This window comes from Tyto alba, unplaced genomic scaffold, assembly GCF_018691265.1.
Source record: "Tyto alba isolate M040663 unplaced genomic scaffold, T.alba_DEE_v4.0 Super-Scaffold_45, whole genome shotgun sequence".
Lineage (NCBI taxonomy): Eukaryota > Metazoa > Chordata > Aves > Strigiformes > Tytonidae > Tyto > Tyto alba.
Window position 1 is genome coordinate 537,277 of NW_024881321.1, and position 26,255 is coordinate 563,531.

At 47.9% G+C, this 26,255-nt stretch overlaps 1 protein-coding gene and 1 long non-coding RNA gene across 3 annotated transcripts in view; one reads left to right on the forward strand and one right to left on the reverse strand.

Annotated features, from left to right (window-relative positions):
• Positions 1-23,308, reverse strand: part of LHFPL6 (LHFPL tetraspan subfamily member 6) — a 145,559-nt gene extending 122,251 nt beyond the window's left edge. The window contains exons 1-2 of one of the 2 annotated variants that reach the window (XM_033000259.2): positions 23,150-23,308; positions 19,735-20,297 (exon numbers count right to left, since the gene is read on the reverse strand). In XM_033000259.2, the coding sequence (XP_032856150.1) occupies positions 19,735-20,119 (385 nt within the window). In that variant the 5' untranslated portion in view covers positions 20,120-20,297; positions 23,150-23,308. Of the gene's footprint in view, positions 1-19,734; positions 20,298-22,612; positions 22,895-23,149 lie in introns of those variants that run through there. The other variant, XM_033000258.2, reaches the window with a different exon arrangement.
• Positions 23,309-23,540: 232 nt separating this feature from the next.
• On the forward strand, positions 23,541-24,740 carry LOC116963469. The gene is made up of 2 exons (XR_004408194.1): positions 23,541-23,591; positions 23,801-24,740. It is a non-coding gene; the product is annotated as an uncharacterized LOC116963469 (long non-coding RNA).
• The last annotated feature ends 1,515 nt before the right edge of the window (positions 24,741-26,255 follow it).

The window sequence follows — 26,255 nt, forward strand, 5'->3', positions numbered from 1 at the left end:
AGTAAACAGCTGTGTAAGAGTATAATTTTAGTTGACAGGCGTACACAGACTCGTCACTCCACCACTGTTTATGGCATCAAAAAGGATGTATTAAATACAGTGGCATGATAAGGAATACCTTTATTCTGTAGAAAACCCTGCCTTAGAGAGGAAGTTGAAAGCACTCGTGAATTTTAAGCAGCAATAACTTCAGTAGGAGGTTCTCTCTGGCAACAGTTGAAAAGGCTGAAGAAGACACTCACACAAAAATGCATCAAATCCCAGAAACTTGACAAAACTGGGTTATGAAACTGAACAGGATTGTTTAAAGCAGCTGGCAACTCTATAATTTATTTCGCCTGTCCTTTTCATGCTGCCAGGGAGAGTCTGCCACGCATGTGAGAACCAAGCCCCATCACTGGATGCCTGATATCACGCCAACCCTCGTGAATAGCAACAAAAAAGCCTATGCCATTTAATTGCCAGGTGTCAGGCAAACTCATTACAGTGCATGGAAGGCGCTCTGTGCAACCGATCAACCTGAAAAGACTTATCCTTCTGGCTGCTGTCTATACAGTCATAATTAAATAAAAGCAGATGGAGGAGACAATGAATAAATATGATTGCAAGATAAATAAAATGCTGGGTAAGTAACTTCAGAAGTATAAGCATCTTACATAAATAAAAAGTATCAGCATCTTCTGTGATATGTTTTCACACTGAGATAGTTCAGAAAATTAAAATAATCAATAAAAGAATAAAGTGAAGTATTAAACTACAAATATCAAATATATGTGACACGCGTAATAGGCAACAGGTACAGAGTCATTCTGACTCTTTCTTCCCATATGCAAATGCAAATCTTCTCTGTGTCCTCTGCTAACTTCATGTGCCAACTAATATTGCAATGACGTTATCACAAAACTCTGTCGTTTGGCACCTTTTCTTATTTCACAGCACATAAAGGCGCTGCCCCAGTTCTTCCCGGGCACAGCTCCACAGAGCCCCCATCACCGGGACATGCCAGAGAGTCACTTGGGGTGTGCTGGGCCTGGCCTGACAGGCTCAGCTATACAGGATTTCCTGCGATTTTTGCACCGAGGCGTATCAATGCCTTGGTTCTTCTCCGGGTGCCAGGCGTAGACCCCGAGTCACCACGGCACACGGTGTTTCAAGGCCCCGCTCCTACAAATGGTGAGGTTCCCATCGACCCCCATGCGCTGCGGTTCCCTGCCGGGTGCCCCCCAGGTGCAGACACCAAGCCCCGGCAATCCCTCGTGCTGCCACGCTCCTCACACCAGAAACTCTTGGGCAGTCCAGGGGATGTCAGCCCGGCGGGGGGCATCTGTGCTTCCTGCTACCCCCCAAAACGCTGAGAGGGAGAAAGCGTGACTCTCTTTGCACTGGCAGGGAGATATCGGGACATATTTCAAGGAGATTGCTCATGCCCGGGTGAGATACCCAGCTGAACACCCCTTCTGAAATCGAGATATGAAAGAAAGAAAAACTTTGCTGATTCCCGCAGCCTGAAGGTTAAAATGCAGGAAGGCACTGGGGTGGGGGGGCGAGCTTTTGGGCAAGGCTGTGTACCCACGTTCCCCTAACACAGGAATATCTCAATAGTTAAGAACACACAGGATTTGAAGTAGGTGCGGTGCCAACCTAAAAAGCATGTTCAGTCCACCACTGGTCTTAAACGTTTCCTTCCTTGTGAATATGATGTTGTGGCCTGCTGCAAAGTACTGTTTGTTCAGTGCCATGTAATCTGCAGAGCTATTAATTGCTCGTGGGAAAGATCCAGTTAGAAAGTGTGGCAAAACACATTAATAACTCTTTTGAAAGAATATATAATCCACATTTCATTAATCTTCTAAATACATATTTGCACAACAGATTAAAGAAAAAGGAATTACGTACTTTACATATATAAAAGATGACCACATAATGGCTCTATGAGATATTTGATCTAAAATCCACTTTCTGATCCGTGTGGCAGATCTATACTTTGCTTGGGTTTTCATTTGTTTGCTCTTCTGACCGGAAGCATACAGGATTATTGCCCTTTGTTCACAGAGAGAACAGAATGTCCTTTAACAAAATTCATCAAACGCAACAAAGCAGCCCTAACCTATAAATCTATCAATGGAAAAGTTTACGTTTTTTACAATGTTCTTTCAGTGGGTTTCAGCCTGTGACCCAAGAGCGTAGGAGGTGTCATGGACCTTTGTAAGGGGTCCACAAAAGGTAACTAAGCACAGCAAGCTTAGCCATCCCTTTCAGCTGTCTAGGGAGTCAACCAGTCAGAAGAGGTTGAAAACCACCCATCTAAACAAGCATATATAATCTTTGTACATAAAAGAAGCTATGACCTCTCTTGAACCATGGGATACCATTTATTATAACACCAAGAGCTTCACAAAGAAAAGAAAATTAGCTGTGTCTTTCAGTTAGGACAAGCCTTCCGCACAACTAGACTAAAAAAAGCCATTTAATTATGGCAGCAAGGAGCTCAACAGGGCAAATTGCCTTGAGAAACAGTGTGTGTTAGCTTGTAACCAACACTGTTTGCACAGTCACCCATCAGCTCAGGCTGCACACAGTGTAAATGTCTGTCTGGCTCAGAAATACCAGGCAGATAATCCTGTAGTCGTAACAGCTCAAGGAAGAGGCACATTATTATACCTGTATATTTCAGTCGTGTTTCGGTGTGACAGCTGGTTCATTGGCTGCTTATGAACCTAAGACTTGGAAGGCCTGTACGCAGCACTTCTTTAAATATGTTTTATATGCAACCCTCAATAAGTTTCTAGCCTTCTATCTGTAAAATGGAAATACTATTCCTCGCACCTGTGCTAACAGACACTGTGAAGATAAAGATTTTATGGAAAGGTATTTTTATAACTTAGGATATTGGATTCTGTCAATCAACTTTGCCAGATATGACATCAAATTGTGTACTCAAATAGTGAAGGAGAAAAAAAAAGGCGAATTATGCAATTTTAGGCTCCCTCAGACCTTCCTTTTCTGCCATCCTGTTTTGCCCTCATTATCCATCTCAAAGACTGATTAGCTTTCTTAAAGACGCACCTGCTTTCTTGGTTTTATTTGTGAGTATTTGGAAACATGCTGCAATGAAAAATCTGATTGTAACTTGTGAATTCACATTTAAACCTGTTGAGACTGTAGGCATGTGTCAACATTTGCTTTCCATTCTCGTTTATGTACTGTTCAAGATCACTGAAAACCACGCCACCTCTCCCTTTGGTTCACAGCAGTCCTACTCAATTTTCAAAGTGAACTTGTATTCTCAATCTGGAAGCAGTACCTCTCGCCATCTGTTTGCAAGACAGAAGATTCTCCATTGTCCTTGTATCTTCAGAGGTTGAGAAAAATCTCTGATATTTTAAAGAGAATCTGGGCAGACTGGATTTAAAAGGGAACAACTACTACCATAACTCAGGAATGCTTGCTGGATATGGCATAAAGCACTTCAAGGAGTGTCCTGGGAGGAAAAGGGAAGGATGTAAAAAAGAATCAAAGAGATTTCATGAGAGACATGAATGGTTTCCAGATATAAGATCAAACCCAGGTCGTTGTGTCAATGGGTCAGTAGATAGGTCACCATGTACCAAATTCAGAGGTAAATGGAAGTTGTGGAGGTTGTTATACTCCTTCAAAGTCTAAATTAAGGCAACTTCCACCATGAGTAAACAAAAAAAAAAAAAACATAAAAAATCTGGGAAAAGAAACTAATACAGTCCAGCCCCTCTTCCACCCCAAATTTCTTGCCCTCCGAGGTCTTTTCTAGGTACCTTGGCTTTAGTGTTTGGAGTGGCAGATGATTCTCTGCAGATCCTCTTTATTCACTTTTACCCTATTCACTGGGTGGTTTCTTCCAGACTGAAAATAAAGATTTGCAGTTTCAAAACTGATTTAACATTTAGCTTATGCTCCCTCTCCACTGAAAAATGCTGGCCAGCTCCACCACGCCCAGAAGGGCTACCCTGCCCTTCTGCTGGGAACGATGGAGACCCGTTTACAGACACAGCCCATCATATCTTCCCACAGATCCTAGGTGTTATTAAAACAAAGCTACTGCTTATCCCACATGTAGGGTTTTATTTTACAAAACAAATAAAAAGCATGATCCTTTAAAAGGCATAGTATTTGATCTGATGCTTTTCAAACTGGATCCTAACAGCTTTCATTGAGGCTGAATTAACAGTGTTTTGAAACATGTAAAGATTATTGCTGACCTATTTGAAACAAAGATAAACAAAACAAAACAAAACCTCTCCATGACAAATTCATTCCGCTTTCTTATTTTTACTACAAAGACATACAGCCGTACAGCCTAAAATCACAACAAAGTATAAATTTTGACTATTCTCATGAGGGCCATCGAAATGAAAGCATTTGCTTCCTGAGCTTCATTGACTGAAAAATATCTTGACTGGGTACATTTAAAAATGCTGCTTATCTGGACTGCTTCGAGAGACGAGTTTGCATATTTAATACGTTAATGTTTCACAAGTAAGAAGATTTGCAAGTGACTTATTACAGGACATATAACTCGGCAGAGCGCTGAGTCATTTAAGCTGGTACCTTACTCAGTAAATGCCAGCTACCACTTCAGAGCCTCTGGGGCAGTAAGCCAGTTTTGCAGATCCTCTTCCAAAATCCAGGTTAGATTCGGTCTTTCAGCAGGCTATTTCTCAGTGGTTTATATTTTTGCTGCCACTAGCATGTCAGTAAGACTGCATATCTTTTGAGCTCTGATTAATTTTGCCTTGACACTATTGAAATGTCAAGTATAACTTTAACTCAGGTTCAGAAACGATAATCAGTTTTGAAATATCCATAGATTGCATATATATCAAGGCCCATAAATTCTCAGAAACGCCTTCCAGGATCCACATGGCATTAGCAGTCTCGTTTCTTTCTACCTGAAGACCCACCATGTCAGGTTTTCATCAGCAGTGATAATTGAATATATCATCTTGAAACAAAAGGACATGGTCTTGTATTAAAGTCTTCTAAGATATAAAATGTGAAGATACAACTCTTCTAGGATTTACATTTACTTGTATTCTCAAGTAATCTTTTGATTATTTACTCTTTTGGAGCTGCCACTGGCCACATTGGTAAAACATTTCTGTAAATATTAATCTCTAAAATAATCCTGTGTATAGGATATCTGCATAATTAGATTATAATCACAATATTATTTTTGTGGTTTAAACCTCTACCATTATGCTAGGTATAAAATTTATAGGAATCTCCAGATTTCGGGATATAAACTAATCGTTAATTATGCGAATGAGGAAGAAACTTCCCCCACAGCAATTTGATTGCTGAATAGTCTTCTGTATTAGGTCTGCTACTTACACTGGAGCGTTTTGTGCTGGAAACACCAAGTAAAGATCCTGAACTTCACGCCCTCATACTAAGACAAAGAATAATCCGTATTCTTACATTCAGTTTAGTCGGAAAAAGGGCCGACAGAAACTGTTAGTTAAGCCTTCATCCATAAACCAAGGTACTCAGCCACCCTGGAAGAAACAGGCGAGATTTCAGCCTGCAGCCAGAGATCCGTGCGCTGAAACCGTGCTCTGGAAAGACGTTTTCCACCCCCAGAAGAAAGGACGAGGGCTCCTATCCCGGCCAGACCCGAGCCAGGGCTGATGCCAGCCGCCCCGTGCTGATTTGCAGGGGCTGCGCACCCGGCTCACTGCTCAGAGGTGGCACCTGGACCACACGGCACTCACCGCAGCCGCTGTCCTCCGGGGACACGCGGGATGTTTGGAGGCACTGCTAGCAAGACACGCTTGCTTTCTTGCCCCAACTAAGCCTCCTCCTTCCCAGTAAACTCAAGTCACTGTCCGAGACGAGACGCAAACCTCAGTAAACCTGCGCACCACCAAGACATTGCGTGTGTGCGTGCATAGGGCCGACCAGCCCCATCCCACGGGAAATCTCCGAGGAAGAAGGGCTCCCCGGGGAAAATCCCCAGCGGGTCTTCTCCCACCAGGAGCTACAGTGCACAAAGGTCCACAACCTGCCCATAACCTCCAGCCCTCCTGCGGTGTTTAAGGAGACTCAAGACTGTGTGCATTTGGAAATATTTTGTCTATGAAGGGACTACGGAGAGCTTAGGGTAGAGGAAAGCAAAATGCTCCATTAGTTAAACTGAAAGGACTTGAACTAATACCTTCTGAAGGGCATACAGAGGCTTCACCAATCGGAAGCCTCATTCTGAAAATTCTTTATGGTCTCCCAAGCTTGGGTGCCCTGGGCTTGCAGTGAGGCACAGGTCTGTCATCCTCTGAGTGAGTTACCTCTGAATACGAAGCTCACTTTTAAGAACTTTCAAGCTTCACTTTGAATTAATTTTTAAAAATTTTACTGAGAAACCCTAACACGTTATTTTTGGATGTTCAGGTTGGCAGGCTGAAAAAGGGCCGGCATTACAGAAGGGCTAGCACTCTGCAAATAAAGGCCTTTTAGAGTGCGCCTCAAAACCACTTATACTTACGAAAAGCCACTTATGTTTGCACAAACCTGCCCAGCATCTGCCTTAGTCACAGACTTGAGAAAATGCTGCTCTGCACTGGGGAGGAGGTAGCAGCGACGTGAACAGGAGGTGGCAGGTCCATGCCAGGGTGCTCGCGCCCCCTCACCCCCCCTACCAGGGACTGAGCATCGGATACTAAAACAACCACGTTTGCTCTCTGCATTCCTGCACTCACACACACACACGCACTTTCCTAACAAACCAGCTTCCTCATCTGTTTTTTAAAAGAAAACTCACATAGACTTGCTAGGCAGCCTGGGTTGTGGAAGGCTTGTCTCACAACCTTGGGTTGTCAATCCAGCCGCAGTCCACTTTTATAGTAAAGCTGTGATTAGCCTGAAGAAAATAAAATTTGCCTCTTATAGCAAGCTCTTTACCTGCTCTTCTGACAGTCTTCAGTGATACCACCAGAGAACGAAGGGAAGCAGCTCCTTTTTGTTATCATCACACATGAAAAACACTTGCAAAGTGACCTGGCTTCCCATATATTAGTTTTCTGCACAGATCCGCAACGGTGTCTGAATTGTCTTCCCCCACCTGCTCTGCCAAATTATTATGGAACAAGTGCTTCGCAAAAAAAGCACAATTGCTTGAAATTACACTAGAGTCAAATGTTGATAAAAAGGTGTCACAGAGGGAATGAAAACTAACTGCTGTGAAATTTAATGAAACCCACTGTGTGCCAAGGGCACAGGCAGCCAAATTGAATTTTAAAAGGTGCCAAGCAGGGAAGCTTGTAATCAGACTAGCCACTATGTTAGATGAGATAAGCAGAATGACTTTTCTCTATCACCAGATCAAAACAGACTGCAATTCTTATGCATGAGATGAAAAGTTACAGTATTTATCCTCCCAGCTTCCTGTGTTCTTAGCCCCGGATCTCCGGCTTAGTGGCCTGAAATGGAATTTGCCATCTCCAGCGTAAGGCTTGTCCCAGGCCTCGCAGGTCACTGAGCTCTTTACTGACACAGTTGTTATTGCAAATTGTTATGGAAAAGAGGAACAAGCTAAACAGAGTTGTGAATGGATCAGCATAAACTACCTTCACCCGTGGTGTCCCCTTCCACAGCCTGGGGAATGAACTGAAGTCAACGGAGGAGAATAGGAAATAGAAAATCAGGTTAATGTAGGAGAAGAAGGAAGAAACAGATGATAGCTCAGTGCTCACAGGAGAATGGCTTCCAAAGCATCAGTCCACTGTAGCCTGTTAAGAAATCATTTTACTCCTGAATTATTATAACAGCACTGTTTTGAAACAGTGTTAAGCCTAATCTCGCAAACAGAACTGTGCAGACATTCATTTATGGGAATAATCCCTCAAACTGTGGTTGAGAACAAGGGACAAAAAAGCTGAGCAGCCCACCTTCGTTGGAAATTGCTTCAGCTCCTTCCATTATTTCAGTGGCTTGGGGGCTGTCAGTAGTTTGGGGGACAGATGGGAAGGGCACATCGGTATTTGCCTTGGCCCCAGGCCACACGGAGAGGCTCAGGGTCTGCACCTTTGCCTCACTGATGGGTTCCGTCACCACAACCTGCTCGAACTTGCAGCCTGGCCCGAATGGCCGTATTGTGCTCTCGCTGGTCCGCTGGCGACCCTGGAATACTTTCCAGAGAGAAAGTTTCTAGTTGGAGAGCAGATTTCTAGTACTGAGCAAAGCCCTCCAAAGCTAGCCAATGGGTTTCGTGAAAAAGGACTTCTTGTAAAAATGTCCCGACTTTTACAATGACCTCTTGATTTTGCAGAATGTACCTGTAATGGTGTGGGCGTTTGTCTTGGCTATAAAGAGCTTTATCCCAGCATTTAGTGCCATTCATCATGCTTTTACTGCTGTGCCAGAAAAAGGACCTGAAAACTAACAGCATTCCTTGAAAACTAAAACATGCTATAGCACAGAAGTCTTGTGTTTCGTATTTTCCTGCGTGTGGCCCATACAACATCTGAAGGACCCTCTGCCAGTTGGCAGTAGCAGAGGATAATGCCTGCAGGTATGGCAAAGGGAGCCTTACAAGGGGGAGAAGCTCCTCTTCCCCCGCAGCCCCTCCTGTCCCCCTCCGCCCGCTTCCTCCCCATGCAGCACCCTGCTCTCCTTGGCCAGCTTTGCCTGCTGTAACCCTGGCCCCCGACGGCTCCCCCCTCCGCTCCTACCTTTCTGAGGGTGTAGGTGAAGTAGAAGAGCTTTCAGATGGATGCAGGTTATCTGAAGAGGAAATTCTACCCACAGAAGTAATACATTTGTCATTTGTTACTAGGCCAGCATTTAGAGGTCTCCTTTTACTTACTCCTCTACAAAGCGCACAAGAAATTAGTCAGCATCAGTTCTTATCATATTAAAAATGCAGTAAACTCAAAGCACCCTCAATTTCCCGGTCTGACTGCTTCAGTTAGGGCTTCTTTGGATCAGCAACTGTCTCTGTCTCTTCCCCCAGCACAATGGAATTCTAGAATTTCCTACATCAGAACGACAACAACCATAACAGAAGCAACAACTGTACAGCTGAGGATTTTTGTACAAATTTGCCAGGCAGATGTGCTAATCTCCAAATGACATTTAAACCTTGTAACCATGCAGCAGCACCTGGGCTGAGTCAGAGCAAAGTTTGAAACAAAGTGCAGAGAAATTTCCTCTCACACATACACCCACAAAGGTCCCTCAACATCATGCTACCCCAGTCTCCACAGATTCACAAAACTAAGCACTTTTTAGTATGTCCTGATAACCCTTCCCAGTAACAGGCATTCAGCTGTATTGTGCCTGACCTGAATTGCTTGTGATGCTCTGAATATCAAGCTTATTCTCATTTTTAAAATAAATAAATAAATAAATAAATAAATAAATAAATAAATGAATAAATGAATAAATAAATAAATATTCATAGGTAGGCTTTCGGTTAGCTACAGACCCAGACAAAAGCCCGAACTTGTGAAGAAGTCAGGCAGCGCGCTCCTCGGAACCTGTAAGGCTATTTCTTACACTCCACTATGTTAGTGGGTTTCATATCCTTTCACAGAAGCAGCTTTTGTTATTCCAGATTGATCATTCATGGCTTTATCTCAAATCCCCTCTCCTCAATGCAAGGGACAAGCTCCATATCCTTCCACATTTATTAGAAAACCATTCTTCTCAAATCAACAATACCACTTTATATTACAAAGGCATCTTTACTGGGAGACAATGCAAGACGACTGAACTGTCAGATTGCAAAGGAAAGGGTCAAATCTTTACATTCCTACAGAAATGATACAGTGTTTATCAGAACTCTGCATTTTCTACTTCATCCTCTCTGGAGCCTTTTGGGTCATGTTACAAGATAAAAATAACAATGATTTCTAATAGGTAATTGTTTAGGCTTTCTTTCATTAACATTTTGTCTATATTCCTACAAACTACTGCCAAGTTTACTTAAAAGTCTGTTAGCTCAATAAAGAATTGTACCTGCAAATCAATTCAAAATGGTCAGTCCTCATGAAAGACTGGGATTTATCAGGCTTATGCGGGAAAACGTGGACTCAGCTTATGGTACAGCAGCCCTCACAAGAAACAGTTTTGTTCTAAGGCGTCAGTCCCACTGCAATTAATATTCTATACCTGGGGGATTAGGTAGAACCTGGCATCCCATGAAGGCCTCTGCACTGCTACACAACAGCAGCCTTCTCCAAATCTCAGTAGCCACCACGAGCAGCAACAGGGCTGAGCTCCAGAGCCTGCCCTCCCCCGGGTCCCCCGGAGGAACACTGCTGTTGATTTCAGCAGGTCAGGCTCTAAAGAAAAGCCAGGCTGGAGGGACAAAAACCTCTGCCTCTGTTCTCAGACTCACCTGTGACACCAGGGGACTGACAGTGGAACAAACAATGTAAATGAGATCTAATCAAGCCTCGTGAATCCGCCTTATCACCAGCATTGTCAGGGTGCATTGACCATGCCCAAATCTTCATGCCTGAGAAGATACAGGACAGCTCCTAGAAGGGATCTGTCAAATGCAGCATTGCCCCTCTGACCTGTGACGTCTCGTGATGGCAGGATCATCCTAAGATGAAGAGGAGGATGTCCTTCTCGGTCCTTTGTTGTGACTTAAGGCCAGCTCCACATGGCCTGATTGACACCCAGGACCTTGCACTTGGGCGACATAAAAAGCTTAACACCAAAGGTATTCCAGAGAGCAAGCTTAACACCGAAGGTATTCCAGAGAGCAAGCTTAACACCAGAGGTATTCCAGAGAGCAAGCTTAACACCAGAGGTATTCCAGAGAGCCAACGGGAATCCTTGAGCAGGGAGCCAGCCGACACGATGGCCACCGCAAGGCGTGCAGCTGTGGGTGGAGTTTTAATTGTACAATACGTCCCGTGTTTCTTAATTGCAGCAACGCTCATTCCTAACTGCTCACTGCATGAGCCTGGTTGCCCTCAAGTTCTACGCCTGACTTCACTGAAATGATGAAGGAGAAAGAAAACTGTCTTATTGTACTTTATAAAGCCAAAGCTAAAAAGCTTAGAAGGTAAAAAAGTGTATTGAAGAACTAAAAGGACGTGAGCAAGGAAAGGAAAATGCAGGTTGAATATTGTGAAAAAATTTCAAGTGGAATGCCTAGTAACTCCCTGAGGGGGAAAAAAAAAAAAAAAAAACAACACATTGCATAGACATTTAACAACTGACTGGACAAAATCCTGGAAAATACACCATTGGGAACAATCCTCTCCTGTCTGTAGGGCATATGACCTCATCCACATTGGAAAATACTGAAACATTTTGATGCCTAAATGAAGTTCCCAGTGATATTCAAATATCTCATGGAGCACAGGAAGCAAAACAACACAGATCTTTCAATGCGGAAACAAAATTGCGAAGTCCAGCCCAGAATCTGCTCTAATCAACACCAATGCAGAGGATCTGAAGGGAAGTAACTCTGCATTTACTTTGACTTTACAGCAGCAAAATAGTTTATTTTCTCCCCTGCCTCACGTTTTCAGAAGTTTCATTAGGTTATGCAAGCAAAGTCTTTTGAAATGAAAAGCATCACAGAAGTGCTGAGCATCATTGTTCCTTTCTAATAAAAGAGAGGAAAAAAAGCAAGAAGTCTGAACTTCATTCGACAGATAAATAAAACAGCACTCCAGGACTTCTTGAGATCAAAAATTCTGTTCTTAATGCAAAATTCTGCTTAAACCCAACACAGCTGCAGCAATATTCAAAACATCACTTTTATATTCAACATCAATAGGAAAACAAAGAGAAGTAAAGAGATTGTTCCCGATATTTTAGCAGCATCTTTTATTATTTCTAATACATCAGCATTTCTATTTTAAATGTACTTTCAAGCCACTTAAAATCTAACTTGCAAAATTAGCACCAGGCTGACACTCTTCATGTTTTGGGTTTTTTTTTCACCCTCTATTTAGCCAAAATTTATAGTAGGAGTAAATATAATTAAAAAAAAAAAAAAAGAAAAAAATGAAAAAAAAGAAACACAAAATGAATGCTTGTTTCGAAACACAGTTCAGTATAAACAAGTTAATTCACTGGGGTAGTTCTTCAAGAGGAAACTTGGCATCAGAACCACACCCATTTTTGGCTAATATCCCAATCAAATAATCTTATCTCTAGGATAGAAATACTTTTGTACTGTCACTGACTTCAAGGGCCACACAAAAATTTGCAGCCCCTAAGGGCCCTGCTGCTTTTTTAGTAAGCTTTTGAAACACCAGAAAACCCAAGACAGCTGAAGTGAGCAGGCACCTGACGAAACACAGACAGGTGGGTAGGAAGGCTGCCCTCCGCATCATCTGTCTCCTTCGCGCTGCATCTCCACGATTCCGAGAGCACCGCAAGCCCCTGCTCGGGCCGTGCCACGCGACCTTCCTGGCAGGGATGCCCTCCTCAGGGCTACTGAGTCTGCACGCTGTGACCAGCAACGTTTCGTGGCGACTCTTCCCCGCCAGCCCGCTTCGATAAAGCGGCTGGTGTTAGCTTAAATAGGGGCTCTTTGCAGACTCAGGTCTCCTTCTGCAGGACTCCTTAGGGAACAATCACAGGAAAAGCTGTGCTGTCAGATCTGTGGAGGCAGCAGCCTTAGAGAGGCTGCAGTGGGAACTTCATGGGCGAGGTGAATGCAACCATGTGAAATGGGATCCTCTCTTCAGAATATACAGAATCTAAATCTGCACCTTTTTTTTTTTCACTCATTCAAGATAAGTACCTGTTAGCTTTGATTTTACTCCAGTCAGATTTGGTGGCCCGTGCATAAAAATTCAAGCGATACAGACTACAACTGATTAAAAGAGCAGGAATCTAAATAATGTCATTTATAAGCTGAGAGTGACAGAGGACATATATTGTATCTGCTCAGCTTCAGTCCTGAATTTGTCTTATATTTAACTCCTGTCTGAATACAGCAGAGAGAGAGCTGTCTAATCTTCCGTAAAACATACGCTACAAAATCTGTTAAGGTAACATCACTGTCTAAATTGTCTTGTTCTGAATGTCTTCACCAATAATAACACTTCCCTGCCTTACTCATCTGGACTCCAAACCTAAATCCAAGAATTTGACTCTGGGCTGTACCACGGTATGTGAAGGTACCTTGCAGTGCTGGGATGCAGATACTGAACACCGGCATCACCAGTCACAGGATGCAGTTTAGCAAGTCAAAGTCAAGCCAGAAAGGGATGAAGCTGCAAAATTATATACTGCACTTAATCTTTTGGTGGATAACTATAGAAAACTGGAGAGATAAGTGGTGTGAAACGTATCAGCTATGAAGCAGCTTCTGTACAGGTTGTTCTGGTACACAAACCAAAACACAGCACAGCTTAAATGGTTTAAAAGCAACCACTGGATCTTTAAAAAAAATAAAATATAATGATTCTCAAGAAAACATAATTTTGCAATGATATATTCTTGGTGCTACATTTTTAAAATTTGCATTAATGATCTGGAAAAAAGGCAGTCAGGGTAATTCACCACGGGAACAACTTGTGAAGATCCTGCTTTTCTCAAAGTTAATTAAATTCAGACTAGAAGGGGTTTTTTTCTCAGATATATACCCTTGTTCAAACAGGAATTATATGGAGGCTGTCCTATGACCCATGTTACAGCAGACCTCAGACTAAATAGTCACAGTGCTCTCTCCTGACCTTATTATTGCCGAATCTATGAGCCTATGACATGACATGCAATCGCTCACTAGCAATGTTTAACAGTGCTGTGCACCTTGTCTGCTCTTCCGTTACCTCCTTGTGAAGCATCTGCTCCTTTCCTGTGCCCCTCTCGCAGAGCCTTTTTAGGTGTACGCATGCTGGAGTACCACCTCGCCTGCAGCTTGGCTTTGCCCAGGATGAGGACTGCCCTGTCACGTGTCTGCGTGAACACAGCACAGCCACTTAAGCTCTGCATATGACGAGAGGCAAGAGAGAGGAAGATGTGGCAAAACAGCCCAGAGCAGCTAACTTGCAGGTGAAGAAGAGAGCTCGGTGTTGGGCAGAAGCACACGCCCCTCTCTAGACTCTCCCCAGAAGTTAGCCTTTTGAAAAATACCTTTAGGCTAAAGAGGATGAAAGAACTAAAAGGCCAGTTTTGCATGGTTTCATGTCTGGAGGTTTTTTTTCAGGTACAAATTTCAGGAGGAGTTGGGAAGAACATGGGGGAAATGGGTAAGATAGGGCTGGGAGAACTGCAAAAGAGTCTGGGGTAACGGTTTCCTTCCTGGAAGCCCCTTGACCACCTCCGATCTTCCCTGTCCCCAGCAAGGTTCTCCGCAGTCACATTTTCTCCCTATAGGCAGAAAACGATCCTGACCTTAGTCTTTCAGGCAGAGAGCAGAGTCTCACTTCAGCTGTCAGACAAAATCATGGCTACTGGTCACTGCACAAAGTTCTTTTCCTCCAGCTCCACACAAATCTTTCCCAGGAGTTTCCAGTCCCTGTAGTCAGCTGGAACTATCCTCACCAAAGTCTGTAATGGCTTCTTCTTAGCCAGTCTCAAAACCAAGACTGCCTTCGTCCTCCTTGACCCACAGGTTGTCTTTGACTGCCAGTCACGTTTCTTGAAACATGACTTAGGTTCACTGACTCCATCTCTCTCAAGAGCCTCCTGTTGTTTCTTTAACTGTTTCGCCAAGGGTTGCCTCCGAGCGAGAGCTTCCCTACACAGTCCCACCGTACTACGACCTAGTGCTCTTCCTCTCTCTGCCCTCCACATTTTAGGCGATTGTCTCACCCACAGATTCAGCTATTAATGTGCTAACAACTTGCAGATCTCCTTTGGATCTGTCTCTCTAAAATCTCCAGCCCAAATTCTCAAAGGCCCTCTCTCAGATTCACCATAGACAACACAGGGCCACCACCCCACACTCAGTGTTCTCCTCATCTTGAAGGAGCACTCCTTATTCTTCTGCCCTCTGCAACCAGCAAACACTTGTCCTGAACACCCTATGGGTGTGGGAAACTATTATGGCCACTATTGGCGTAGGACACTTGGAGAAGGATTCTGCAGTGATTTCACGTGGTCCTGGGAGCTTTTCCCAGAAGGTCACATTTTTTTTCTGAGATTAAATCAGAAGTGGTTAGGATCTGTGTCCCCTTTTTGTCAAATAACCAGATGCTCCTTTCATCACGCCCTACTTCAAGAGCTCTCCAGATTTTCTAACCAGCAATTCAAGGACCATAGTTTCAGGAGTTTCAGCACTCCCATGAGACACAAGGGAAAACAAGATAGAGAAATGAGGAGAGGAAGAGGAGGCGCTGCTGAAAACTTTGTTCATTTTCTGGAGGGAGTAGCAAAACTTGAGCACAGTCAATGAGCAACCAGTACCAAAGACGACAGTCCAAACCACATGGCCACCTCATGACCATGGGGAAGGCTCACTTCTCACGTGGCACTCAGAATCAGGGCCAAAGTGTCAGGTCCAGAGAGGTGTCTAAGCCAGCAGGTTGCTTCATGCTCTGTTCCCTTGGATTCATACCCCTCTGCGCTTGGCTTAACTGTCCTATACAGCCAAAGGGAGTTCTGAGCTAGTGCAGATTTCATCTATAACTCCTGCGTGCTGACCGTTTTAATGAAAAGCTTCACCTTGCCAGCATAACGCTCTTTAAATTGACCATCCTTGCAATACTTGTGTCTTTTGATCCACTGCCTCTCATAAAACTGGCTAACCTTTAAGTTCATTATGTTCTTAAAATTATTGCTATGTTCTTAAAATCATTGCTCTGCATTCAGAGAGTGAAACTATTCACCAAATTAGTATTTCATATCTCAGCTACCTGCCTGCAAATTTCTAGTCTCCCCATTTAAGTGGCATTGACTCGCCACGGCACAATGAAAAGAAGATCAATAATTACAGACTCCAATTTGTCATAGATTTGTTAAACTTCACTTCCTGCTGTCATGCTCTCTGTAGTTATGGTCAAAGATACATCCTTGCAATCTGTTCTAGCTACACTATACCTGCCTCGGTCTTCCAAACGTTCAAAGGAAACCAGCTGGAAACACTACACTTACTGTTATCAGTGAAGACTGCATCCATCTACATAACTGTGCCCTCAAGAGGTTACAGACAGCATAACTTTCACCTCAGTTGTCAGTTCTTCAAAGCAATCCAACAGGAAGGTCCATGAAGCAGGTTCTGAGACAGGGCAGCAGCAGTTTGCCAGCTGCGGACTGCAGGCACGGCTGCCCTTGGGCTGTTGGCTACCTCCTGCCGCCCACCACCAAACTGCCTGAGAAAAAGCTAAAAGTAGCGTTGTTTTTCACGTAAGCGATTGCTGCAATGGCTACAGAGCTACCACGTGATCATGCAGGGGAAAGGAAGCGGTTCCCATAATTGCAAGCGGGAGGGAAAGTCTATGATGCAATCTTCCCATTAGGAACAGAAACTCGGCGTGTATCATCCCAGAGTCATCTTAAAATACACATCAATGCTCTGTAGCCAGCATCATCTGGAATATCAAATACCGACTAAGAACGTAAGATCAAAGAGTATCTAAAGAGCCCTTCTGACTCTGTATGGATCTGTAATTTCTTGCAGGTTCTGCCATTCAGTTTTTATGAGAAGAACAGACCTATGGTATAAGCCCTCATGAATATTTCACTCCCATGAGTTGCCACATACCACTCGGGGGAATCCCAGCTGTAACACCTTGGCACCATTTAGCTAGTGCAAGCTTCACTACTTTTATTATACAGGTGTTATTCCACTGACCTACTTGGAGTTACTCCTCCTTCACACTGCTAGAAGAGGATCAGGCTGTTTGCTTACCACCTCTGGTAAGCAAATCTCTCTGCCACCTCTTCACAGCAGTAAAAATGCTTCCAGTGCTGAAATAAATTAGTTTTAGCAACCTTAATGCTTTGGCTCACCACAGCTTCAGGGGCTTGTACATCTCACCCACTCTTGGGCCTCCCGTAACGTTCCATTGTCAATTGGCTTAGTTCCTCATCAAATCTGTGTTTTTAAATAACGTTGAGAAAACTACATGAATCCTAGACTCATGGAACACCATTAAAGCCATAAACTAGCTACACTGGGCATGTCTTCATGCTGGTTTCTAGCTTCAAGAGAAATAGGGTCTATTCCAACACTCATCCTCCATCACTGGAGAAGGAGCCACAGCGGGGTGTTGGTGCAGGTGGCTCAGACAAAAAGGAAGTGAAACTGCCTAGCCATCCCCTTGCCCTAACAGGGAGGATGAATTAAGAGCATCACTCGGTGGGTCGCTTATTTCCTCTGGCGTTTTCCTTCATGTAAAGATAGGAGGGGGTTCTTTTCCCCAGTCAAACCCAAGATTACTTCTGAGGGTTTTATTTGGTCACGTATTCCAAGTGGAGGTCAATTAAAACGACAATGACCGTACTGCCACTGAGCCATATTCAAAGCACACATCGTGGTATAAAACTAAACCTACAGCTCTAGTACAAGGAACAAAGAGCTGGCATTCCCGGTTAGTAAAGAAAGTGAACAGCTCGTGGCTATCCTGACATAAAAACAACCTAATAATTACAGTGCCTAAGTTAGACATCTGAACAAATGTAGTCATGTCATTTAAACAATGAAGCCATACTGATTTATAGCAGCTAAGGATCTGTTTAAGGAGGTAAAGATCTGATCTTTACCCTAGTGTGTCCCTTCAGATCATTCAGATTATTGGCTTTCACCTCCTGGCCTCTCACTCTTGTCCCCACAGCTGGGCTTTAAGCAGGTTAAGAAATGATGGGTTCTCACTTTGTTCATTTCTTAACACACTTCCAGCAGTGCTGAGTGAAATAAGAGACAACCATAAAAGCCAGTAGAGGGGAAAATTAGACACGCTGTGTAACTAATTTCTGAACTGTAAGCAAAGTTGTTGGCAAATTTCGTCCCGTATCACAAGTTCACATTTCTCTGAATTGTCACCTACCAAGGACAAGCCCTTCCAGGCAGGGCGGGATGGGGTGCTTGCCAGCTCAGCTGGGACAAGCCCCGGGGTGGCCGTGGTGTGATCAGAGGGGACGTCTCGTCTCCTCGCACGGGAGCCACCATCCCGCCTCAGAGAAGGGTGCGCACCTTCAGCCCACACCAGTGGCACGGGGGAGCAGGGCTCCTCCCTCCCACGACCCCCGGCCGCCCACCCACCGCTGGAGCTGCCGTGTTTGCTGGGGGGCTGTAAGCAGGTGCAGGCACGGCCAGCCCCGCTCGTGGGCAGGCAGGGCAGCACAGCCACGAGAAAGGGGCCAAACCCAAATTAAAGCCAGCAGTGGGAAAGAGATGGGTGGTTAAAGCACGAGCCTGCGAAGGCTCTAAGTGAAAATAGCCAGACCAAGTGGGCTTGCAGAGTGTCACCGAACCGAAAACCCCTGCACCCCCCCGGCTGCCCAGCTGCAACTGTGTGATGGATCAGGCTTCAGGAAGCCGCAGCTCCCAGCAGAGTTAACTCTCCCGCAGCTGCTGCGCTTTCAAATTGTCAGCCACAGGAATGCCTGTGAGTCCCAAAGCGGCGGGAAGGGTGAAGTGACAGGGGCGGCTCGCTCTTAAGTGTGGAAACTACTCGAAAATTTGGAGGCAGGACTCCCCGCGGCCAGGAGGGAGCTACGCTGGCATCTGCTGGCCGGAGGCTTGGCACAGGGCCCTTTCCTCGCCTCGGCTGCCTGCCCCGAGCCAGACAGGAGCAGACTTTTTGTCTTGTGCTTCCTTAGGGCTGCAGACTCGGGACGCACCCAGCTTCTGTTTGGAAGGGAGAGAGGAGGGGGTCCTGCTGCAGCCCAACCCTCCGGGCATGAGCCAGGGCGCCTGGTCAGGACCGGACACTGCAGGGCACCCAAAACGCTGGCACCTGCGCTGCCCTGGCACCGAAAGCTCTGGGAAACCATCCCCTCACGGGGTGGAGCGTTGGCACCAGGCAAAAGCGAGTGCCACTGAGCTGCGTGTCACTGATGACAGGAGCGTGGTGATTTACTGGGAAAACTGCCCTATAAAAAACATGCTTAAAGGTCGCTGTTTATTGTCTTCTACCCTTCAAATACTCCACAGCTACAAATACGCCATACAATTACAAGCTAAAAAAAGGAGGGGAGGTGATTCTCCCCCACGCTGTCTGGCCCACTCAACAAACGTGCGGCACCAGCAGCCGGCAGCGTGGGTCAGGAAGCCTGGCAGGGCTCCTCCTGACAGACCGCGGGCCACCTCCACCAGGGATGAACAAACCCCGCTTCAAACCCCGGCCACGGACTTGTTGCCAGATCCACGCAGCTACAGAGAGCAGAGGTGGAGGGAGCTGTGCCGGTGATGGGGGCGGGAAGGAGAGAAAAGAGAGGCCGTTCGCGGGTAACACGGCCCCCCCTCTGCAGAACCGTGCTCTGCGAGGCTCTGCGGCCCCCACACTTCTCCAGGTACCCCCGTCCCGGCCGAGCTCTGCTGGAAACTGCAGCCCACAAAACCACTGTGAAGGTGCTGGCCCACAGAAGCCGGCTTGCCACGCCGGCACAACGGCCGGGCAGGGCCTTAAGCACAAGAGAGCGGCCGCAGCCGGCTGCGCCTTTGGGCCACATCCAGGCACCCGGACCGCCAGCTCGCCCGTCGGGGAAGCCAAGCCGTCTCCCTGGCTAGCAGAAAGTTTAATTCGCCCCCTCCTCACCCCGAAGCACCGGGGGAGTCTCCACACACGTAAACCGACGGCCTCGGACACCCCCGTCCCCTCCCCGCGCGCGAGCACTTACCCCCCAGGAACTGGAGGCCTCCTGCCACCCTGCCCACGGTCCTGGAGATGAGCTCGGCCACGCAGCAGCCCATGAGCGCCGTCAGGGCCACCAGGAGCAGCAGCCCGCAGCCCAGGCCCGTCACCACCGTGCAGATCCTCCACTCGGCGCTCGGGATGGCCTGGAAGGAGGCGTAGCGGCCGCACTGCTCCACCATCACGGTCGTCTGGCGGGCCTCGTCCCGCACCGGGTAGGAACACCTCCGGAAAGTGCCGAAGGAAACCGCCTTCTCCAGCTGAGAGCCCAAGAGCCAGTAGGGCATGAAGAAGCCCACGCAGGAGGCGGCGGCACAGAGGAAGGAGAGGAAGGCCCAGATGATGCCGGCACAGGTGAGGCTGGAGGCCATCTTCGTATCTGCTCCAGGACCCCTCGCAGCGGGGAAACGGAAAAGCAGCTCTGTATTTCAGACGAGGTTTGTGGATAATTTGGAGTCTCTCAGCCTTGACAAATCCTCGCACTGGGAGAAGCTTGGATCCTGACAGCCCAGGGGATGTTTCCTCCCATCATGAAGTCAAAGGTCCTAACTAAATAACAACACACGCAAAAAAAGAAGACAAATACAAGTTCGGTAAATACTGATGTTAGAAAAAACTGTTTATCCGACCGAGTATTTTTGCTTCTTGCAGGACTTTTGATTAAGACATCTCACTCTGCTGTCCCAGCTTTGCAAGCAGCCGCTAGAATCGCTGCCAGCGCTGCCGGGGCCGGCGGCGGGAGGCAGCCGGGCCGGCGCGCACTGCTGTGCGCCCCCAGCACCGCTCGGCAGCCACCTTCAGGGGCTCTCCGGCTGCTTCTCCACGCACTTTTCTCCACGGTACGTCTTCATCTTTCCCGTACCAGCGGAGAAAAGGGTGAGGTCTCGCTTAGTTGGGTCTTCCTCCTGCGGTGCCTGGGGGACGTACCTCACAGTACGCAGGGCCCCCCCGCAGCTTCAGTGCAAAACCACTCGCAGCCCCTGAGGCTCTTCAAGACCAGACCCTTGTGGCAGAGGTAAACCTCATTAACACACACACACACACCCCCCGAGAGAAGTGCTACAAGGTGAAGGTTTTTTCCAGCACTTCCTTAAGTCGTCGGCATCCCTGTACAAAAGGAGCCTTTTATCATTTGATGTCCAGAAGTGCCAGGAACCCCAGATCCAGGCGGGCTCCTGGCAGGTGAAGACACTGCCACGCCTTTTGGATTCACCTCCACGCAACCTCAAGCAGCACATGAATAAAACAGAGGGGTCTCTCTCAATATCCCTGCTTGCACTCAGCCCAGCTCCTTCTCTTCTCCGCCTTTTCCCAGCTCAAACCCAGGAGCCTTATCCCCTCCGCATCCTTCTTGGACAACTCCCAGCCTCTAAGCTCAGTACCAGCGTGACCAAGTGCGTTTGACTGTCACAGAAACCTACGTGCTGCTTCCCAGAGGTTGGGGGCGTATTTCTCGTTAAATCCACGCTGGATCATTATTCCAACTGCATTTGCAAATTTATGGTCGCTTCTCCCGGTTGCTGCCAAATTAATTCCAATAGCTATTTACAGGGGCTTTTTCTTTCTAAGCATGATTGGACACCAATCAGTGAATTCAATTCGTGTACAGGCAATAAAATTAATACTACTTCAGCACAAGGAGGGAACGTAGAGAAAGAATTTGTAAGTGAAAGCAAGCATGTGCACCACGCAAAAGTTTTGTTTACTTTTAAAACACGAAGAAGTCTCTTTTATAACGTTAAAAAGGCCTGTGCTGCTACTCAAGAAGCACGCACCTATCTACTCGCAGAAATGCCTTTCAACCTGCAAACACCAAACCTCAGGGGATAAAAACTTGGGAGAGGGGCATAAGGTGCCTCCATCCTTCCAGGGGCACCTCCTGGAGAAGGATCCGCCCGTGTCTTGGCTTGGCACGGAGGCAAAGTGGGTCACGGCCCTCGGGGACGACCGTTCCCTGACCCGGGGGAGGAGGAGGAGGGGACAGCATGGAGGCTGCCAGCCCACGGCGGCCGACTCGCCCCCCCGGGCCCCGAAACCCCGCTCCCCCCCCTCCGGGGGTAGGAGGGGGCGGCGGAGACACCCGGCTCCCCCCGAGGGAGGGCGGCGGCCGGGAACCAAAACTCGCCGGGGTGATGCGTGGGGAAGGGCCGCGGGGCGAGAGGGCGCCGCGCCCGTGGGGCCGGGGGGTGCGATGGGGACCGGGGGGGGGGGCTGTGGTGCAGGGGCTCCGAGAGGGGCAGGGGCCGCGGGGGGGGGGGGGAGCAGGCTGGGAGGGGTAGGGGGTCCGGGAGAGAACGGGGGATGCGGGCGGGGAAGGGCTCGGAAGGCAGCGGAGCCGGGGGGGCAGGGGCGCCGGGGGGGGCCGGGAGGACGGAGAGCCGGGAAGCCGGGGGGGCCGGGAAGGGAGAGCGGTGCGGGGTGGCAGGGAGATCCGGGAAGGACGGGGGCCCGGGAGGGGTAGGATGCGGGAAGGCGAGGGGATGGGAGGGCTGGGGAACCGGGAGGGGAGGGGAGTCCGGTGGAACCGGCAAGGGATGCGGCCGGGCAGGGTGTCGGAGCGGGGAAGGGGATCCGGGAGGGGAAAGGGGTCCGGGGGTGCAGGGGATGCGGCCGTGCAGGGTTGGTGGGAGTCGGGGAGGAGAAAGAGGCTCCGAGGGCTCGGGGATCCGGAGTCGTGCAGGGGGATGCAGCGTTACCGGGAGCGCGGGAGGGCAGGGGGTCCGGGAGAGGAGAGGGGTGCCGGGGGTCCGGGAGGGGCAGGGGGATGCACCCGCGCAGGGAGCGCGGGAGGGCCGGGGTCTGGGGGGAGCGAGGGGTCCGGGAGTGCCGGGAGGGGGCCGGGAGGGGGCGAAGGGGCTACTTACTGAGACGCCGGGCGCGGGAGCTGCTCGCCGCGGCCACCGGGAGCACATGGGCGCGGAGCCGGGGCGCGACTCTCCCCGCGGTCCCGCCGCAGAAGGGACCGGGACCGGGACCCTCCCCAGCCCGGGCCGTCCTTCCTTCCCTCCCTCCCTTCCTCTGCACGTTCCTCCCTCTCTCTTTCTCCCCCCCCACCCCCCCGCCGTTTAATTCCTCGGGAGGCAACGCGCTCCGCCGCCTCTCCTCCCCCTTCCCCCGCCGCCGCCTCCCCGGGCGGGACCCGCCGCGGACGGGGCCGGGGGGGTGGGGAATTGGGGGCGGGGGTCCCGGCTCCGAGGGGTGGGAGCGGAGGGTGGGACCCGGCTCCCGGGGCTGGGGCGATGAACCTCGGGTGGCGGGGGCGGCGGGGAACGCGGTCCGCGGCGGGGTGCGTGGGGCCGTGGAGCCGTGGACGGAGGGGAGGAAAGGGCAGGAGAGGAGGGGAAAAAAAAGCCGGCGGGGAAGGAGTGTTGGAAGGGAAAGGGGAAGGCTGCAGCCCTTACATGGGAAAAATGTGGGCTAATCTCCTGATGGCGTGCGTGTGATAAAGCGTGTGTGTGTGTGTGTGTGCGTGCGTGTGTGCGCGCGTGTGCGTGTGCAGGCGAGCTGCTGATCCAGCGTTTTGATCGCAAGAGTTCGGGAGCTGGTCTACAGCGAGAGTAAATGTGACCAGAGTACCAAGCAGCTCATCCCGGCTGCGTTAGGTCAGGCGGAGAGACAGGAGCTCCCGTCCTTTCCCAGAGTGGCTTAAGTGGGAAAGTTTCTGGGAGGGGTTGCCTTCTGGGGGCCGGGAGGAATGGTGCACGCAGAGCCTCTGGGAGAAAGAGAGATTTCCAATTCGGCTTTTTCCTCTCCGCCCTGCAGCTTGCATAAATTCCTTCAGACAGAAGACAATTTTATGCCACGATTAAATTATGTCAGCACCAGACATGCAAAATCTCTTTGGTAATGTTGCTTTTACAGTCCTGAAACATGGCATGTGATTTAAGTACTGATCATTAATATTATTAATGCTAAATGGAAGTGAGGTTTATTGCACTCAGTCTGTGTTTACACCATTTAATAGTAACAACAGTCGTGTTCAGACTTAGATTACAAAGCCACTTTATTGGATTTTGAACATAAGACTTTCCATTTTTTCCCCATAATGCAAGGTCTTAAAATCAGAACACTACGGAAAACGCATATTTTCTCAAGGGATAAAAAAATGGATTGGAAAGTATCTAGCAAGATCAAGTTTTCCATTCTAACATTTCAAGCATATTCTTTAAGGAAAAGTGCTTCAAATCAAAGAAGTAGGTTAACTATGGTGCTAGAATGCTTGCCAATACCACGCTTCACGAGGAAGACAATGAAGGCATACCCCCAAAACAGCCATGCCGCCCTGACTACCTCTGGGCTCCATCCACGTAGTGTGCATCTGTATTGGCGGGTAATGTGGATCGATCTGCTCCGACCGGCTGGTGCTGAGGACCCGAATGCTGTTCGTGCTTTTCCATAGGTTTTTCTTCAGGCTGCCTCCAGCCTGGGTCCAGGACTGAGGGCCCCGCGAGGATGCGCTCCTGGCGCCCGTCTGCTGCCTCAGTGCCGTCGGCGCCCGCTTTGCGTGCTCTCTGCCGCTGGGCAACCCAAGGTGCGGAACGTGAGGATGATCCGGAGCCGCGCTCCAAAAGCATGCCCACGGTCCACGCCAAAACATGAGTGTGGACGTGCCCACGGGGTGGCTGGCAGAAAGGGAGCTGGCGAGACTTTCCCAGGGCTGAGAGCTGGAGCCTGCTCCCCAGCATACCATTCCAGCACCCTCCCCTCAGTTCAGATTTTTGTCTGGTGCCAAGCCTCCGTGCCCGAGGGTGCCCCAGCCGCAGGGCTGCACTGCTGCAGGGAGCTATGCACCTCTCGACGGGCGTAGGCACCCTTCATTTGCCACTCTCATGCTTTCACTTGGCTCAGTCAGGTGCTTTACCTCCTGCTATTCATTTTGCCAACACCTGAAATGACAGGGCTACTAAGCTAACATTGTGACATTTGAACTATACTCTAGGGGTAAAGAAAGAGAAGAACTGAGTACTGTTAATAAATCCGCAGTTGTTTAAAGACCCGGTCTGACATTCTTTCCTTAGCCAAGGGCCTGAGTTACAATGAAACTGTGATAAATGTGTCTAAATTAGGCATGCATTGGGATTAGACATGGGTGGAGATTGCTTAGCATTAAAATGACTGTGGAAAAACTTCTGTTTCACACATGTAAACGGGTTCTCAGTTAAAACTGGCTTTCTAAACCTGGGGAGAAGCTAACAAGTATGCATTTATTCATGCAATTTATCTCTTCCATGGTATATGCCAAGGTCCCCAAGTCAGTGTTTGCTTTGCTAATGGCATCTCTACAGCAGTTCATTTACTTCCCTTATATGGCCTTTACATTCACTCCCTGAGCTACTGCCATTCTGCATTCCCCCATGGAAACTGTACACTGAATTCTGCATCTCTCCTGAAGCATCTTATCTTGCCAACTGTCTCTGAATGCCCCCACAAGCTGGCTGCATGACTTAGTCACTTGTAGAGAAATAATCTTGATTTCCCAATCCCTCTTCTGTCAGAGAAGGAGTTTTGTTTTGATTAGAAACAAATTAAACACATTGTGTGTACAAGTTAACATCCAAATTCTTATTCCATTTTCTCCCTAATGTTTACAACTCAACATGCTTCAGCTGTATCAACATTTGCTGCCCCTTTCAAGGAACACTGTGCTTAGAAGTATTTTACTGGGAAATTTAGCCAAAATATTTCAATCCGTATCTAACCTGTCTGAAAGAAAAAGGGAGCTATTACATGGTGTTTCAGGACCTGCGATGTCTCTTGTAACCACAAAGGCAGAGAGACCTCCTCAGAGCAGAGCGGTAACAAAAGTCCTGGTCCCCAGGGTCTTGTCTATACTGAAACAGCAGCTGGTTATAAAATTGGTTCTGGTGGTTTGAAATTTAAGAGAATCCGCTTTTGAGAAAGCTTCAGAGGAGGTTGAGGGAACCTGGGCCACAGATTCCCCACTGCTGGAACCACTGGAAGTCAGACTGGATCAAACACCCACGAATACGCTGTCAGAAAACTACTCTAGCAGGGGGAGAGGAAAATACGCTTATAGATTTTACCATTTCTCTTCTCCCCAATCCATTGACTAAGCTGCTCTTACAGCTGGGGCCCTACAGACTCAATGGAGCTAATCAGCGCAGCAGAATAAAAGAGAGAAAATCCTGTCACTGTACCTAAATCAATCCCAGCTAATATACACATCACAGGCTTGGCCACAGACTCTTTCATTACAGCATATCCTGTAAGACAATCCACTGTCATATAAAATGCCATAGGGGAGTACATATGTTCCCAAACCCCGAGGAAAATGAAGCAGCTAGCAAACTTCCATCTCATTCTTCAGTCTTTGACAAGAAAAAGAAACAAGATGTTTTCATCTTGCAGGCCACCATCTGGTTTTCTCTTGTGTGGTCTGCAGGAGAGTGATCGAGCAGACATGGTTCCGAGCATCTTACAAAACTGGATCTTCAGGTCGTGTCTGTACTCGATTTTAAATGAAAAAGAAAGGTGTAGGCACAACAA